At 35.2% G+C, this 19,237-nt stretch overlaps 1 protein-coding gene across 4 annotated transcripts in view; it reads left to right on the top strand.

Moving 5' to 3' along the window:
* The window catches only part of NME7 (NME/NM23 family member 7), a 249,377-nt gene that overhangs the window by 114,467 nt on the left and 115,673 nt on the right, over positions 1-19,237 (top strand). For all 4 annotated transcript variants that reach the window (XM_002918573.4, XM_034666697.1, XM_034666696.1 and 1 more), the window contains one exon: positions 3,881-3,982. In XM_002918573.4, the coding sequence (XP_002918619.1) occupies positions 3,881-3,982 (102 nt within the window). The remainder of the gene's footprint in view (positions 1-3,880; positions 3,983-19,237) is intronic.

Genomic DNA, 19,237 nt, shown 5'->3' with positions numbered 1-19,237 from the left:
GAATCATGGAACACTACATCAAAAGCTAATGATGTACTGTATGGTGACTAACATATCATAATAAAAAAAATGAAGATATGTTGGTGAAATGATCCTCCTAAATATAGAATGTATAGTGTGAAATAGGGCCAGCATCACTGACATTATTGTATCTGACACAATTCTTTGTAGTAAATCCTGTGTTGATCATTTATACTTATATTTGCTGTTTCACCATTTGCAGTCATAAAAAGGTAATTCCTACCTCATTTTGTTATCAAGATCCACTTATTTACTACATCTATATACTGAATGTCTACTATGTGCCAAACAATGTGTTAGATATCAAGTAGAGAGATGAACAAAGAAAAGCTCACTACCTGCATTCATGGAGCTTATGGTCTGGTGAGGACAGACATTAAATCAAATGATCCCATCATAAAAGGCAGGAGTCAAAGGGCTGTGAAGGAAACAAACAGGTCTGTTTGGTTTTGGTAATTTTTTACTTAACTAAAAACCGAGGTGACAAACAAAACAAAAGAAAACAAAAAACCTAGGTGACTTGAGAATTTTGTTGGGTCCACTTTTTTAAGGAGCACATTATGCTTTTGATGGAGTCCTTTTTCCAACAGGTTTTTTTTCTTTCCATTTTGTACATTTGCATAGCCCTTCATGTCTGTATTTTTAATGGTATTTGTGATGAACACCGAAAGACAAGAAGAGAGGTAAATGGAAGAAAAGCAGACAAAATTCGCTCCTCTCTTTGGATGGCATATTCCTGCTGCCTTCTGCCCCCACTGAGAACTTGGCTCTTGACATTTATGTATAGGCAGTACTTCAACACCATGAGACAGAAAATCAGACTCAACATAATTATCCGTAAGAAATCAATTACATATGACCTTTGTGAAATAGCGAAGTGACTTCAGGGAGATACCTTTAGGGATTCTAATGAGTAGGGTTCTGTGGACTGTATTTGTTTTGTGTAGATACTGAAGCTCCCTCCTCTTTTAACTTCTGGCATTTCTATTAGGTGTGATTACTGGGTTCCAATTAATATTTAAATATCGTTCTGTAATAAATTACCTTTATTTTACTTTGTCATTGTGTATTATAAACTCTCCAAAGTCATTAAAATGGCTTGCATGTCCCTGCGTGGTCTGACCTCATCTCTTACTGCTTTCCTGTGGTCTCACTGTAGCTCCCGATCTCCTGGCTCCTTTACTGATCTTCATACACACCAGTACTTCTGCCTCCGAGTCTTTATATTTATTCTCACTTCTTCCTGAAGTATTTTTCCCCATGTAGAGAAGAAAAGAACATTCACTGAGTGTTCCAGACACTGTGAGAGGTACTTTTCTTTCTCTCATGTTTCTCATTATACCACTTCACATACAGTTAAGAACCTTAAAAGAGTAGATATACTTCCGTTTCCCCCCCTTATGTGCTGTGGTTGTCATACGTTTTTATTTCCATTTATATTATAAACCCTACAATGCATTTTTAATATTTTGCTTTAGATAATCAATTATCTTTCACACCAACTAAAATATGTATTTTATATTTACTCACATGTTTACCATTGTTTTGTGTAGATCCCTATTTTTGTCTGATACTATTTTCCTTCTGTCTGAAGAACTTCCTTTAACATTTCTTATGTTATAGGGCTGCTGGTAGTGAATTCTCTCACATTTTGTGTGTCTGAAAAAGTTATTTTTCCTTCATTTGTGAAAAATATCTTCCAGGGAACCTGGGTGGCTCAGTTGGTTAAGTGTCCAACTCTTGATTTCAGCTCAGGTCATGATCTCAGGGTTGTGAGATTGAGCCCTGCATCGGGCTCTGAGCTTGGTGTGGAGCCTGCTTAAGTTTCTCTCCCTCACCCTCTCTCTCTTCCCTTCCCTGCCCTTTTCCCTCTCTTAAAAAAAAAAAAAAATTCCTACCTGGGAATGGAATTGTAGACTGACAAATTTATGTTGTTGTCATTTACATCTTTCTTTGTTCTATTGTTATGTGTCTTTCTTGGGAAGGGTTGTTTTTAAGAGTTTTTTGTTATTGGGGTTTTTTGTTTTTAGCCAATTTAATTATTGGCTCATTGTACTTTTCTTTGCGCTTATTCTCCCTGGACTCTGTTGGATCTGTTGGGTTATGAGTCTTATCAAATTTGAAAATATTTTAGCAATTAATTCTTGGAATCTTTATCTGTTCATCACCCCTTCTTTTCTTTTTCTGGGACTTCCAATTATATGCATATTAGACAGCTTGTCATTGGAAAAAAAAATTACCGTGGGACATTTTTATTCATTCTTCTTTCTGTCTGTGCTTGCTTTTGAGTAATTGGTGTTTCATGTCTTCAAATTTATTGTCCTTCTGCAGTATTTTGTTTTGTTCATCCCATCCAGTGTATTTAATTCAGATGTAGTCTTCATCACTATAAGTTCCATTTGGGTGTTTGTTTGTTTGTTTGTTTGTTTGTTTTGAGTATAGTTGGCACAGTGTTATATTAATTTCATGTGTATGGCATAGTGATTCAATAACCCTATATGTTATGCTGTGCTCACCATGAGTGTATTCTTCGGGTCTTTTTAATATCGTTGGTTTTCTCTGCATCATGTCCATGTTTCCTTCCTCTAATTTGCATGTAAAGCCCATTTACACTAGCCGTTTTAACATTCTATGTAACCAACATCATTTCTGTCATTGCTACATCTGTGTCATTTTGTTGAGTTTTCTTCAAGTGATGGTTCATATTTTCTTATTTCTTCGCATGCCTAGTAATTTTTATTGGATGTTGGATAATGTGAAATTTATAATGTTACATGGTATGTATGTCATATTCCTTCAAAGAGTGTTTGACATTGTTTTGGCACTCACTGAAGTTACTTAGGATCAGTTTGACCTTTTCAAGGCTTGCTTTTAAGCTTTATAAGAGGGGTACAGAGCATTCCATATATAAGGCCAACTATTATGGTGCAATACCCTTCTGAGGTGTCTACCTGATGCCCTGTGTATCACATGAGGGCTTTCCACTCTGGCTGGTGGAAATGCAAAGTCTTCTCAGCCTTGTGCTCTCTCTGTGCTCTCTCTCTCTTCACTTAACTGCTTCTGGTAGTTCTTTTCTTCACTTTGCGTAGTTTCCTCTACACATATATAGACTCTTAGCCAAAGACTCAGGTGAACTTCTCCGCAGATCCCTGTAACTTACTCTCCCATAGTTCTCTCACCTCCTCTAGTAATCTGTCCTACAAATTCTAGCTACATTGGCCTCCCTAACTCCAGTCTTTGTCTCTTCTGCTCAGTGAGAGTATTGGACTCTGTTGTGTTTCCTCTCCCTGTCCCATTATCTGGAAACTTCCTCCAGGCAGTAAGATGGGGCAGTCATATGGCTTACTTCATTTGATTCTCTTCTATCAGGGATCATAATACTGCACTGCCTGTCACCTAGTGTTTGAAAACTGTTGTTTCATATATATTGTCTCATTTCTATATGTTTAATGTGAGAGAATCTGGTCCCTGTTTTCTTCATTTCTGAAAATGATTATGATTTTTAGAAGTGTCTTTGGAAGAAACACTTTGAAATTTAGATCTTTAGAAATGTTCAATAGGACTGTATTTAAGAGGAGAGACCTTTAAAAGGAAGACATACAAGAAGATCATTTCAGTTAATGAAAGTGTCAAGTGGTAAAGCATTAAATGATGCTAGTGGCAGGAATCGAGATGAGGGAACATATCTAAAACACATTTTTTCAGGAGAAATGGACAGAATTGGGGAGCTGCTTGACATGTGGGGTACATGAGGATTCAAATGTAAGATTTTAATATCTGTAATAGTGGTGCAATTAAAAGAGGCTGAGTAAAAGATTATTAATTTTTACTAATTTTTAAATGTTCTCATGTATCATAGGAGATGGTGACAGAAATGTATTCTGGCCCTTGTGTAGCAATGGAGATTCAACAAAATAATCCTACAAAGACATTTCGAGAATTCTGTGGACCTGCTGATCCCGTAAGTTTGTGTTTAAAATATTAATCAAGCTTGTTTTATTCACTAGCTAAGTATCTTAACAGGTTTGATGGTTTTAGTTTGTTCTTTAAAAAAAATAATACCAAAATGACTAAATCAGATAAATTTTTATTCAGAATAGCATTTTGAATAATTTTTAATATTCCAAGAAAAAGTGAATTTTTTATTAGTCTAGTGACAGTATAGAATGGGCAGAAAGCTTTACTGTGTATTTTTTACTTTACTGTGGCATTTTCTTTTATTATTTCTCCGTGCTAAATTGTCTAGATAAATAAATTGATCAAGCTCTCTGATAGAACTTATCTAAGATACTAATTATCCTTTGACGTAGGGAGGCTCTAAATAAAGCTCTCAGTGTGAAGAATATTGATATGTTGGCTTCATACCATAAGTACGAGCAATGGGACTTATGTGAAACTTAATAACCTCTAGTATACTTTTCATTTTGCTTGGGTTTTCTTCATATAGACATTGGGTGGAAAAAGGAGTGAAGAGGAAGGGGATGGACCTAAAAAGCAAAAGTAGCATTAGAACACACATGAGAAATCTCCCTGCAAATGTTAAAAGCTGAGTAGGATTAGGGGAAGCATTACTGATTTTAAACACTGTAATTTTTAAAAAAGATTTTATATATTTATTTTAGGGAGAGAGAGAGAGCTCCTGAGCCAGGGGAGGGCCAGAGGGAGTGAGAGAGGGACAAGCATACTCCACACTGAACATGGAGCTGACTTGGGGCTCCCCTAACTATAATTTAAATTTATTCTCTTTTCTTTATTTTACTGTCACTTATAGTTTATTGAATATGAGCATCCAATTCAGTTTAATCCAGAGAGCATTTATTGAGTTCCCTTATATGTAGGATAGAAAGTTAACAGCACCTATTAAGAAATCAACTTGTGTGAGGGTGCTTGCTGCTAGATTAAGCTCTGTTAGGGGAGAGCAATATACCTGTTCTCAAAGACTGAAGAGCACACGCATAATGATCTTTTAAAATACTTACAAAGAAACATACAATAAAGGCTAAAATATTATTAGTTCAAGTAAAATGCAAATGTTAAAGGATTGTTTAATAAAGGAGCAAATGATATGACCTGGAGATAATTGAGAAAACTTACTTAGAGGAAGAGAGTAGTGAATAGGGGTTTTAATGAAGAATCAAAGCACAAAGAGAATGAGAAAAGCTCTAAAGCATGTACAAAGGCAACAGTGAAGGAATTTGCAAATTTACTATGGTATACAGCAAGAATATTTGCTTGACTTCAATAGGAAATGCATACCTAGAAGCACAAGGAAATACATTTTTTTAAAGATAGATGTACCAGTGAATGCTGGTAGAGATGAATGTGGGATGGGTAGTCTTAAAATCCAGGCTAAAATTGTGGATTTTGTATGAGAGGAATCCCATGTGGCAGGAAATAGCAATTCCTCATGTTTAGCTTAATTTTGAGCATATGGAGTCATTCCCTTGATGCCACAAGAGTAAACTAAATTGGAAGAGGTTTAAGGCAAGGGCTCTAGAAACAGTTAAGAGCAGACCTGATGACACCATTAGAGAAAGAGTTGGCAGGACCTACTCTCTATCTTTTCAGGGAGAAAGAAGAGTAGAAATAAGTATTTAATGTGATTGTGAAAGTGTGATTATTAAAATGTGACTCTAATGTAGAGGACTTGAAGAGAAAATGATGATGATGATGAGTGTTTATTGATTAGTAATTGTAAAAATTAGAAAGGGATACTTTTTGGTTACGTGAATAAACAGATCTTGATGTTTGCCATTTTTTTTATCTGATTTCTGTTGGAAATCAGGACAGGGTTTTGTTTATTGATTTTTTAAGATAATTAAAATTGTGAGTGAACAGCTGACTGAACGGGCAAATTAGATATAAACTAGAACAAAGATAGAATGACTATGTTCATTCTTTCATTCATTCCGTAAGTATTTACTGAATCTGTGCTAATATTTGTGAATATAAAGCTCTCAAAGAGCTCACAGTCTACGAATGAGCAGTATATGTAAGTGGCTAATTTCCACATTCTGTGGCAATTGTAGTGTTAGATGCTTGCATTGGGTATGATGGGGGCCCAGAATGTTAGCACTTAGCTCAGCCTGAGAGGGGCAAAATAGCATCAGGGAGACTTCTTGAAGAACATGACTTCTGAGCAGAATTGCAAGGAGTGAATAGAACTTAGCTAAGTGAAGAAGGAAATGATACAATGAAAGTTAGGGAAGAATAAAACAGATTCACTTTCAGGCTGCAACAAGATCTTTATCATTACTGTAGTTAAGTTACTTGGCAGTGAATGACAGAGGATGAGGTCATCAGGGAGGAGTTGGGGAGTGAGCCTTGAGTAATCATAGAAGGAAGAGTCCTAACAATAAAAGTTTGCTGATTACCTCTCTTTCTAGATGTATATTCAGTGAACATTTACAGAGTGAATAGTATGTACAGGGCTCACTGCTTGAGCCCATGGCTGGGCCATAAGAAGGGCGACTAGAACAAAGTATCTTTCCTTAATGAGCTCATAATCTCATGAGAGTTTAGGTTGGGAACTCTTCCAAGATCCTAAGTCTTCCCTCATTAAGCATAGTTGGAATTACTCTACTATTTTTTTTTTTCATTTTAGTTGTCCACGAGCCCCTTGTAGCATTATAGAAAGTTACTAATAGGGATACTAAAATTTGGTATGAATTTAACATAAAAAATGTTAATAGTGGTTGTCTTTGGGTGGTAGAAATATGATAATGTTAAATTCTACTTTCCTGTATTTTGCCAATTTTCCTTAAAGTATTTCTGTTACATTTACAATAATACCTTTTAATGTATCATAAAACTTGAAAGTGAATGAACTTTTAATTGAGGACTTGGTCCTGATTTGGGATGGATTCTCCTCTTGAATCTCAGAGTCTTGAATTATGTACTAAGTGCTGGTGCAGGATGTTAAGCAGGATCATGTGCCTTTGATGGATATATATAGATGGGCATATATAGATATTATATACCCATCTAATATGTATACATATGTACATATTTTCAGAAAAAATACCATTAGTAGTTATAGTCAAACTATGCATTAGGGACAATAAAATGGTTCTTACAGTTTGTTCTCAGACTTTGGTTTATTTATTCTTCTTCTACTCCCTTTCTTTGTCCCTTTTCCTCCACCCCTCCAGCAAAATTGTAAGCGTTCAATGCTTACTACATGCCAGTCGCTGTGCTAGGTTTATAATAATGATCAAATAAGTATAGTCCTTATCTTTGAGGAACTTATGGTCTAGTTTTAGGAGGTAGAATTGATAAATGGCAGTCTCACTCTAAACTGCCAGTGTGCCAATCTATTCATGTATTGTATTAAAATAATTTAGAAATTCGTGTCATCACGGCTTAGTCATTTCCATGTCTGAAGAGAGACTGTGGGTTACAAGACATGTAAATATAACTAGTATGTGGGAAAAATGCAAGGTATGTCATGGCCATACAATTAATATTTGATAAATTAATGAACAGACAGTCTACTTTTTATGTGTACCTAAAATCTGGTATTCACTCATTATTTAAAAATATTTCATATAAAAAATTTAAAAAAGAAAAAAAGAAAAATATTTCATCTACCAAAATGAGTTCTTTTTTTCTTTATTCTTTCTAAGATGTAGAACTACTTTTTAAGTTGATTCAAAAAAAGATTCAGCCTTACAGTGAACATTAGACCACTTGGTAACTATATATGTTGTGAATTGACATCACTTTCATCATTGATGTCTGCACTATTGGCAGATTTGTTCTCTTATAGCTGGAAGGAAACACACATTGCGTATGAACAGAATTTATTTCAGTTCCTCTAGAAGTGGTCTGCAAGAAAGGGTGCTTCACAACACAGGTCACTGGTGGGGAAGGATATGTTAGACTTTCCATTTTTATTTATTTACTATATAAAAAGAAATTAAGTTTTAGTAAAATTTAATGTATAGACTAACAAGAGTACATTTATACAACCTGTTAAACTACATACATGTTTTGATGTATTTACATATTTTACTGACAATGGTGCTTAAAAATGTTGGAGTCTACTGCATGAAAGGGAAAACAAATATCACACAGGTTTCTTTTACAGTTAGAGAAAGATTCACTCACCACACCATCACCTGCAGAAAATACATCTACTTAGGCAGAAAACCTAATTTGCCTCTGGAAGAGGTTTTGATTGCACCTGCTCAAGAATTTCAACTTTGCTGAATTTATATTTCTAACACGTTTTGGTGGAGTCTTTAGGATTTTCTATATATAAAATCATATCATCCACAAACAAAAGTAGTTTTACTTCCTTTCTGATTTGGGTGCCTTTTTCTTTATCCTACCTGATTTCTCTGGCTAGGATATTGATTACTATGTTGCATACGAGTGGTGAGATTGGGCATCCTTGTTTTATTCCTTATAGAAGAGAAAAAGTTTTCAGCCTTTCATCACTGATATAATGCTAGCTGTGTCCTTACCAAATATGGCCTTTACTATGTTTACTGATTTACTAACAAATTTTTGAGAGTTTTTTTTCTTGAAAGGAAGTTGTATTTTGTCATCTATTTTTTCTTCATCTATTGAGATGACTATATGATTTTTTCCTTCATTCTGTTAATGTGAGGTATCACATTTATTGATTGGTATATATTGAATCATCCTGGTATCCCAGGTATAAAGCCCACTTNTCTCTAGAAGTGGTCTGCAAGAAAGGGTGCTTCACAACACAGGTCGCTGGTGGGGAAGGGTATGTTAGACTTTCCATTTTTATTTATTTACTATATAAAAAGAAATTAAGTTTTAGTAAAATTTAATGTATAGACTAACAAGAGTACATTTATACAACCTGTTAAACTACATACATGTTTTGATGTATTTACATATTTTACTGACAATGGTGCTTAAAAATGTTGGAGTCTACTGCATGAAAGGGAAAACAAATATCACACAGGTTTCTTTTACAGTTAGAGAAAGATTCACTCACCACACCATCACCTGCAGAAAATACATCTACTTAGGCAGAAAACCTAATTTGCCTCTGGAAGAGGTTTTGATTGCACCTGCTCAAGAATTTCACCGTTGAGTAGTTTGGTAGTTTTCCTGCTGAGCCATTAGGAAACTGAAAGTCACCAAAGAAGTGGTAAATTACCTGGAAAAATTGTGCAGAATGTATTTGTTCTTGGACTGGTGTGTATGACAAGCCAAATAACCTCACATCATTAGGCCTTATTTTATGAAAAATATGTTTGTAAAATATTTTATGTAAAGGATCTTATTTCAGGGATTCTGAATTTTTGGTCAAGCGATTGCTTTGGCTATTTGGAACCTTTTGTGATTCTATACAAATTTTAGGATTTTTTTCCCTATGTCTATGAAGAATGTCCTTGGAGTTTTCATAGAAATTGCATTTAATCTATAGATGGCTTTGGGTAGTGTGGACATTTTAACAGTATTCATTCTTTCAATCCTTGAACATGGGATGTCTTTCCATTTGTGTCATCTTCCGTTTTCTTTCTTTCTTTCTTTCTTTCTTTCTTTCTTTCTTTCTTTCTTTCTTCTTTCTTTCTTTCTTTCTTTCTTTCTTTCTTTCTTTCTTTCAGATTCCATTTGTTTATTTGACGGAGAGAAAGACAGGCAGAGAGAGAGAGGAAACACAAGCAGGGGGAGTGGGAGAGGAAGAAGCAGGCTCCCAGTGGAGGAGCCTGATGCGGGTCTGGATCCCATAATGCTGGGATCACGCCCTGAGCTGAAGGCAGACGCTTAACGATTGAGCCACCCAGGCGCCCCTGTCATCTTCCATTTCTTTCATCAAAGTCTAACAGTTCTCAGTATGCAGATCTTTTCCCACCTTGCTTAAATTTATTCCCAAGTATTTTATTATTTTTGATGCTGTTGTAAAGGAGAATTGTTTTCATATATTGTTACTGTATAGAAATGCAGTTGATCTCTACATGTTGATTTTTGTTCCTTTCAACTTTGCTGAATTTATATTTCTAACACTTTTTGGTGGAGTCTTTAGGATTTTCTATATATAAAATCATATCATCCACAAACAAAAGTAGTTTTACTTCCTNGACAAGAGTACATTTATACAACCTGTTAAACTACATACATGTTTTGATATATTTACATATTTTACTGACAAGGGTGCTTAAAAATGTTGGAGTCTACTGCATGAAAGGGAAAACAAATATCACACAGGTTTCTTTACAGTTAGAGAAAGATTCACTCACCACACCATCACCTGCAGAAAATACATCTACTTAGGCAGAAAACCTAATTTGCCTCTGGAAGAGGTTTTGATTGCACCTGCTCAAGAATTTCAACTTTGCTGAATTTATATTTCTAACACGTTTTGGTGGAGTCTTTAGGATTTTCTATATATAAAATCATATCATCCACAAACAAAAGTAGTTTTACTTCCTTTCTGATTTGGGTGCCTTTTTCTTTTTCCTACCTGATTTCTCTGGCTAGGATATTGATTACTATGTTGCATACGAGTGGTGAGATTGGGCATCCTTGTTTTATTCCTTATAGAAGAGAAAAAGTTTTCAGCCTTTCATCACTGATATAATGCTAGCTGTGTCCTTACCAAATATGGCCTTTACTATGTTTACTGATTTACTAACAAATTTTTGAGAGTTTTTTTTCTTGAAAGGAAGTTGTATTTTGTCATCTATTTTTTCTTCATCTATTGAGATGACTATATGATTTTTTCCTTCATTCTGTTAATGTGAGGTATCACATTTATTGATTGGTATATATTGAATCATCCTGGTATCCCAGGTATAAAGCCCACTTGATCATGATGTGTGATTGTTTGAATGTGGTGTTGAATTCAGCTTGCTAATATTTTGTTGAAAATGTTTGCCTCCATATTTATCAGGGTTATTGGCCTGTAGTTTTCTTCTTTTATAGTGTCATTATCTGGCTCTGGGATTAGGGTAATGTTGTCTTAATATAATAAATTTGGGAGTACTCCCTCCTTTTCAGTTTTTTGGAAGAGTTTGAGAAGGGTTGGTGTTAATTCTTCTTTAAACGTTTGGTAGATTTTACCGGGAAATTATTTGGTCCTGGGCCTTTCTTTGTTGGGAGATTTTTGATTTCTCATTCAATCTCATTATTGGTATCTTCAGATTTTCTATTTCTTTATGATTCAGTTTTAGTAGGTTTAATATTTCCAGGAATTAATCCATTTCTTATAGGTTGTCTAGTTAATTGATGTATAATTGTAATAGTTTATTTGATTCTTTATATTTCTTTGGTATCAGTTGTAATATCTCCTCTTTCATGTCTGATTTTATTTATTTTAGTCATTTCTCTTTTCTCTTAGTAATCTCACTAAAGGTCTCTTATTTTCTTTATCAGTTCAAAAAAAAGCAGGTTTTGGTTTCATTGATCTTTTCTATTTTTGTGGTTTCTATTTTCATTCCTTTCTGCTCTGATCTTTGTTATTTTCTTCCTTCTGCTAAGTTTGGGCTTAGTTCTTTTTTTTCTGGTTTCTTAAGGTGTAAAGTTAGGCTGTTTATTGGAAATCTTTCCTGTTTTTTAGCATAGGTGCTTATTGCTATGAACTCCCTCTTAGATCTGCTTTTGCTGCAACCCATAAATTTTGGTATGTGTGTNGTTTTAGTCATTTCTCTTTTCTCTTAATATTCTCACTAAAGGTCTCTTATTTTCTTTATCAGTTCAAAAAAAAGCAGGTTTTGGTTTCATTGATCTTTTCTATTTTTGTGGTTTCTATTTTCATTCCTTTCTGCTCTGATCTTTGTTATTTTCTTCCTTCTGCTAAGTTTGGGCTTAGTTCTTTTTTTTCTGGTTTCTTAAGGTGTAAAGTTAGGCTGTTTATTGGAAATCTTTCCTGTTTTTTAGCATAGGTGCTTATTGCTATGAACTACCTCTTAGATCTGCTTTTGCTGCAACCCATAAGTTTTGGTATGTGTGTTTCCATATTCATTTGTTTTAAGATCTTTTTTGATTTCTCTTTTGATTTCTTCTTTGACCCATTGGTTGTCCAGTAGCATGTTTAATTTCCACATATTTATAAACTTTCAGTTTTCTTCCTGTTATTGATTTCTAATTGCATACTATTGTGGTCAGAAAAGATACTAGATATGATTTAAGATTAATTAAAATTACTGAGGCTTGATTTGTAACCTATCATATGATGTATCTTGGGGAATGTTCCATGGGCACTTGAGAAGAAAGTAATTCAGTTCCTGTTGGATGAAATATTCTGTATATGTCTCTTAGGTCCCTTTGGTCTAAAGTATGGTTCAACTCAAATGTTTCATTATTGATTTACTCTCTGGATAATCTGTTCACTATTGAAAGTGGAATATTGATGTCCCTTACTATTATTCTGTTGTTGTCTGTTTCTCCCTTTACATCTGTTAGTATTTGTTTAAGATATTTAGGTGTTCCAAAGTTAGGGGCGTATATATTTACAATTGTTATATTTCCTTGATGATTTAGCCATTTTATCATTATATAATGACTTTTTAATTAAATTTTTAATTTTAATTTCAGTATAGTTAACATATAATGTTATATTAGTTTCAGGTGTACAATATAGGGATTTAGCAATTTTGTACATTACTCAGTGCTCATCATGATAAGTATATCTTTAATCTCCATCACCTATTTCACCCATCCCCCCATCCACCTCCCCTCTGGTAACCATTAGTTTGTTTCCTATAAAATTAAGAGTCTGTTTCTTGGTTTGTCTCTCTCTCCTTTTTTTTTTTCATTTTATTTCTTAAATTGCGCATGTGAGTGAAATCATGTGGTATTTGACATTCTCTGATTGATTTATTTTGCTTAGTATTACACTCCCTAATTCCATCCCTGTTGTGGCAAATGGCAAGATTTCATTCTTTTTATGGCTGAATAATATTTCCTTATATATATATATACACACATATATGTGTGTGTGCATATGTGTGTGTGTATCACATGTTCTTTATCTGTTCATCTATCAATGAACACCTGTGCTGCTTCCATGGTTTGAGTATTGTAAATAATGCTGCTCTAAACATAGGGGTGCATGTATCCCTTTGAATTAGTGTTTTTGTATTTTTTGGGTCAAAGTAGTGTGATTGCTGGATTGTAGGGTAGTTCTATTTTTAATTTTTTCAAGAAACCTCCATGCTCTTCCACAGTGGATATAACAGTTTGTAGTCCCACCAAGAGTGCACAAGGTTTTCTTTTACTCCACATCCTCTCCAACACTTGTTTCTTGTGTTTTTTGATTTTTTGCCATTGTGACTGGGTGAAGTGATATCTCATGGTAGTTTTGATTTGTGGTTTCCTGATGATTAGTGATGTTGAGCATCTTTTCATGTGTCTGTTGGCCATGTCTTCTGCCCATTTTTAAAATGGGTTATTTGTTTTTTGGGTGTTGAGCTGTATTAGTTCTTTATATACTTTGGATACTAACCCTTTATCAGCTATGTCATTTACAAATATCTTCTCCCATTCAGTAGGTTGCCTTTTAGTTTTGTTAATTGTTTCCTATACTGTGCAGAAACTTTTTATTGTGGCTTTTATTTCCTTTGCCTCAAGAGACATATATAGAAAAAATGTCATTATGGCTAATGTTAAAGCAGTTGCTCTCTTCAAGGATTTTTATGGTTTTAGGTCTTATATTTAGGTCTTTTATCTATTTTGGGTTTGTTTTTGTGTGTGGTGAAAGAAAGTGGTCCAATTTCATTGTTTTGCATGTTGCTGTCCAGCTTTCCCTACACCATTTGTTGAAGAGATGATGTTTTTCCCATTGGATATTCTTTCCTGCTTTGTCAAAGATTAATTGGTCATATAACTGTGGGTTTATTTCTGGATTTTCTGTTCTGTTTCATTGGTCTGGGTGTCTGTTTTTATGCCAGTACCATGCTGTTTTCAATACTACAGCTCCGTAATATAACTTGAAGTCTGGAATTGTGATACCACCAGTTTTGTTTTTCTTTTTCAAGATTGCTTTGGCTATTTTGGGTGTTTTGTGGTTCCATACAACTTTTAGGATTGTTTATTATAGTTCTGTGAAAAATGCTTTTGGTATTTTTATGGAGATTGCATTTAATTTGTAGATTGCTTTGGGTAGTATACACATTTTAACAATATTTGTTCTTCCAACCCATGAACATGGAATGTCTTTCTGTTTCTTTGTGTTATCTTCAATTTCTTTCATCACTGTTTTATAGTTTTCAGAGTATAGTTCTTTCACCTCTTTGATTAAGTTTATTAGGTATTTTATTGTTTTTGGTGCAGTTGTAAGTAGGATTATTTTCTTAATTTCACTTTCTGCTGCTTCATTATTAGTACATAGAAATGTAACAGATTTCTACACATCGGTTTTGTATCCTACAAATTTACTGAATTTATTTATCAGTTCTAGTAATTGTTCAGTGGAGTCTTTAGGGTTTTCTATATATACTATCATGTCATCTGGAAATAATGAAAGTTTTGTTTCTTCCTTACCAATTTGAATGCCCTTTATTTCTTTTTATTGTCTAATTGCTGAGGCTAGGACTTCTAGTACATGTTAAATAAAAGTAGTGAGAGTGGACATCCTTGTCTTGTTCCTGACCTTAGCAGAAAAGCTCTCAGTTTTCCCCCATTGAGTACGATGTTGGCTGTGGGTTTTTCATATATGGCCTTTATTACGTTGAGGTATGTTCCCTGTAGACCAACTAGAGTTTTTATTGTGAGTGGATGTACTTTGCCAAATGATTTTTCTGTATCTATTGAAATGATGATATATGGTCTTCATCTTTTCTCATTGATGTGATGTATCATATCAATTAATTTATGGCTATTGACCCATCCTTGCATCCTGGGAACAAATCCCGCTAGACCATGTGAATGATTTTTGTAATGCATTGTTGGATTCAGTTTGCTAATATTTTGTTGAGGTTTTTTCCATCTGTGTTCATCAGAGATATTGACTTTTTTTTTTTTTTTGTAGTGTCTTCATCTGGTTTTGGTATCAGAGTAATACTTGCTTCACAGAATGAATTTGGAAGTTTTCCTTCCTCTTCTGATTTTTGGAATAGCTTGAAAAGAATAGGTATTAATTCTCCTTTTTCCCCCCTAGAGGAAGGAGGGGCAGAGGGAGAGGGAGAGAGAGAGGATTGTAAGCGGCTGCACATGGTGCCTGACATGGGGCTTGGTCCCAGACCCTGAGATCATGACCTGAACTGAAATAAAGAGTTGAACACTTAACTGACTGAGCCACCCAGGCTTCCCAGTGTTAACTCTTTAATGTTTGGCAGAATTTTCATGGAAAGCCATCTGATCCTGGAGTTTTGTTTTTTGGGAGTTTTATGATTATTAACTCAGTTTTATTGCTGGCAATTGATCTGTTCAAATTTGCTGTCTCTTCCTGCTTTAGTGTTCATAGGTTATGTATCTTGGAATTTATCCGTTTCTTCCACGTTGTGAAATTTATTGGCATACAGTTTCTCATAATACTGTCATAACTTTTTGTCTATGTGAGTCATTTCTTGCTCACTTGCTCTTTTTTGTTGCTGTTATTTTTTTATTTTTATTTTTATTTATTTGTTTTTGATGAGTCTGGCTGGAGATTTTTCAGTTTTGTTGTTGATCTTTCCAAAGAACCAACTCCTTCTTTCATTGATCTGTTCTGTTGGTTTTTTAGTTTCTATATCATTTATTTCTGCTCTAAATTTTATTATTTCCTTCCTTCTCCTGGTTTTGGTTTCTGTTTTTTTTTCCCCCCGATCTCCTTTAGGTATAAGTTTAGGTTGTTTATTTGAGATTTTGTTTGTTTCTTTGTTTTGTTAAGTAGGCTTGTATTGCTATACACTTTCCTCTTAGAACTGCTTTTGCTGCATCCCAAAGATTTTGGACTATTGTGTTTTCATTTGCATTTGTATCCATGTACTTTAAAAAAATTTCTTCTGTGATTTCTTTCCCAGTCATTGTTTTGTAGCATGTTATTTAGCTTCCATGCATTTGTGCTCTTTCCAGATTTTTTTCTTGTCGTTGATTTCTAGTTTCATAGCATTGTGGTCAGAAAACATGCATGGTATTGACTTCAGCCTTTTTGAAAGACTTGTTTGTGGCCTTCTAGGCAATCTGTTCTGGAGAATATTCAATGTGTACTTGAAAAGAATGTGTATTCTGCTGTTTTAGGATGGAGCATTCTGAATATGTCTGTGAAATCAGTCTGGTCCACTGTATCATTCAAACGCATTGTTTCCTTGTTGATTTTCTGTTTGGAGGATCTGTCTGTTGATATAAGTCAGGTGTTAAAGTGTCCTGCTGTTATTGTATTACTGTCAATTTTATCCTTTATGTTTGTTATTGACTGTTTTATGTATTTGAGTGCTCCCATGTTGGGTGCATAAATATTTAAGATTTTTATCTTCCTTTTGGATTGTCTCCTTTATTATTATATAGTGCCCATCTTTGTCTTTTGTTACAGTTTTTGTTTTAAAGTCTATTTTTTCCAAAATAAGTATTGCTATCCCGGCTTTTTTTTGACATCTATTTGCACGATAGATGTTTCTCCATCCCCTCATCTTCAATCTTCAAGTGTCTTCCAGTCTGAAGTGAGTCTTTTGTAGGCTCATATAGTTTTTTTTTTAATTCATTCTGTCACCTTATGTCTTTTTTTAAAAAAAAGATTGATTGATTTTAGAGAGAGAGGAAAGAGTGAGCGAGCGAGTTGGGGAGGAAGAGGGACAAGCAGACTCTGGACCCGGACACAGGGCTCGATCCCAGACCCTAAAATCACGACCTGAGCCAAAACCAAGAGTTGTATCCTTAGTCAACTGAGCCACCAACGTACTTAGTCTTTTGATTGGAGCATTTGGTCCATTTATAGTCAAAGTAATTATTGATAGATGATTCTGTTATTTGTTTTGTGGTTATTTTTGTAGTTTTTCTCTGATCTTTCTCTTGCTCTCTTTCATGGTTTGTTGGCTTTCTTTAGTGATATACTTGGATTCCTTTCTCTTCATCTTTTGCCTATCTATTATTGATTTTTGATTTGTGGTTACCGCTTGTTTTGTACATAACATCTTTTGCATATATCTATATTAAGTTCATGGTTGCTTAAGTTTGATCCCATTCTTTACTCCTCTTTCCTTCACATCTTAGGTATATGGTGTCATATTTTACATCCTTTTATTTTGTGAATCCCTTCTATGATTTTTACAGATATATTTATTTTTAATGCTTTTGGGTTTCCTACTTTTCATACTCCCACTTATGATCTTTTGTTTTTCCATTCAAAGAGTCCCCTTTACTATTTTTGTAGGGCTGGTTTAGTGGTCATGAACTGTTTTAGTTTTTGTCTGAGAAATTCTTTATCTCTCCTTCTGTTCTGAATTATAGCCTTGTAGAGTAGGGTGTTCTTGGCTGCAGATTTTTCCCTTTCAGCACTTCGAATATATCATGTCACTTGCTTCGGGCCTGCAGAGTTTCTGCTGAAATATCTGCTGAGAGTTTTATGGGGTTTCCCTTGTATATTTTTGCTGTTTTTTTAAAAAATATTTTTATCACTACTTTTTGCCATTTTAACCCTACATTTCTTGGTGTAGCACCTTCTTGGGTTGATTTTGTTGGGGGATCTCTGTGGCTCCTAGGTATAAATGTCTGTTTCCTTCTCCAAATTAGGAATGTTTTCAGCTATTATTTCTTCAGATTTATTTTTTGCCCCCTTTCTCTCCTCTTCTCAGATTCCTGTAATGTGAATGTTATTATGCTTGGTGGAGTCACTGAGTTCCCTAATTTTTTCAGGATAGTAATTTCTTTCTCTCATTTGTTCATCTTGATTATTTTATATTACTCTGTCTCCCAGGTCATTAATTTGTTCTGCTTCCTTTAGCATGCTATTTATTTCAACAAGTCTATTTTTAATTGCATATACTGTGTTTTTCATCTCTGATTGGCTCTTTTTTATCTGTGTGTTAAGGGTCTCATTGATGTCTTACAGTCTTTTCTCAAGTCCAGTGAGTATCTTTGTGATCATTACTGTAAAGTCTCTGAGGCGTATCACTTATATTCATTTCACTTAGGTCTCTTGCTGTGGTTTTGTCTTATTCTTTCATTTAGGACATATTCCTCTGTTTCTTCATTTTGTCTAACCCTCTGTGTCTGTTTCTGTGTGTTAGGAAAGTCAGTTATGTCTCCTGCTCTTGAAGGTAATGACCTTATGAAGAAGAGGTCCTGTCGTGCCCTGTAGTGCTTTGTCTCCTGTTCCCCAGGACCTGCACTTCAGGAAGTGTCTCTTATGTGTGTTACATGTGCCCTGCTGTTATGTCCTTTCCATTGTTTCCTCTTGTCCAGTTATCTGCAGAGGCTGTCTTTGCCTGTGTGGGCAGTGTTTTGTTCCCAGCCTGGTCGGGCACAGTTTAACTTAGTGTACAGTCGTCTGCCTGCAAAGTGAGACTTGCCCCTGATGTCACCCGGACAAAAGCCCCCTGGTCAGGAGATGAGGTTTTGGTGGGGATTGCTCCAGTTTTCTGGGGGAAAGGACCCACCTTGCTGGACTTAGGCAAGCTTGACTAGATAGAGCAGATCCATCAAAGTGTAGGTGGTGGGAGGGGGCTTCTTGTAAGCAAGTTGGGTAGAGAGTGTTATGCAATACTGGTTCCTGCAAGGGGCCGTGTGTTTATGCTGAGGGGTAATGGTGGGGGGATGTCACCTGCTAGCTCCTTTATTCCTGGAAGGGTCTCCCTGTGATCCCTGCTTCTCTGGCCGTGCTCTGAGATAAGTAAATAACTCTCCCTTCCCTGTGCCCTAGGCATTTTTCAAAATGCTGTTTCTATGCTGTATCTCTACTGGCTATTTGTTGCACTGTACCTTTAAGTGGGGACTCAACTTTCCAGAACTGAGCCTGCTGATTTTTAAGATTCCAGGCTTTAAGTCCCACTGGGTGTTTGTACTCATGAAATTCAGTCCCTCTCGCTTTCAATGCCAAATGTTATGGGGATTCATCTTCCCTCTGAGGGCTGTCCAGTGTGATAGTTTGCTTCTTGCCCTTCCCTGCACCCTGGGCTCACTCCCGACGAGGGTCAGCCATGGTCCCCTTTTCTCCCAAACTGGGTTTCTTCCCTTTCTAACTTCTTTAATGTGACCTCTTCTCTACTTTTACTTGTGGAGTTCGTTCTGCCAGTCTTCAAGTCATTTTCTGAGTTATTTACACTCTTGTGAATGTTATGTAGTTGAATCTATGGGATGAAGCACGTTTACTGTCCTC

The sequence above is a fragment of the Ailuropoda melanoleuca genome, chromosome 8, assembly GCF_002007445.2.
Source record: "Ailuropoda melanoleuca isolate Jingjing chromosome 8, ASM200744v2, whole genome shotgun sequence".
Lineage (NCBI taxonomy): Eukaryota > Metazoa > Chordata > Mammalia > Carnivora > Ursidae > Ailuropoda > Ailuropoda melanoleuca.
Note: the sequence above shows the minus strand (reverse complement) of the source record. Positions and strands in the feature narration are given on the sequence as shown.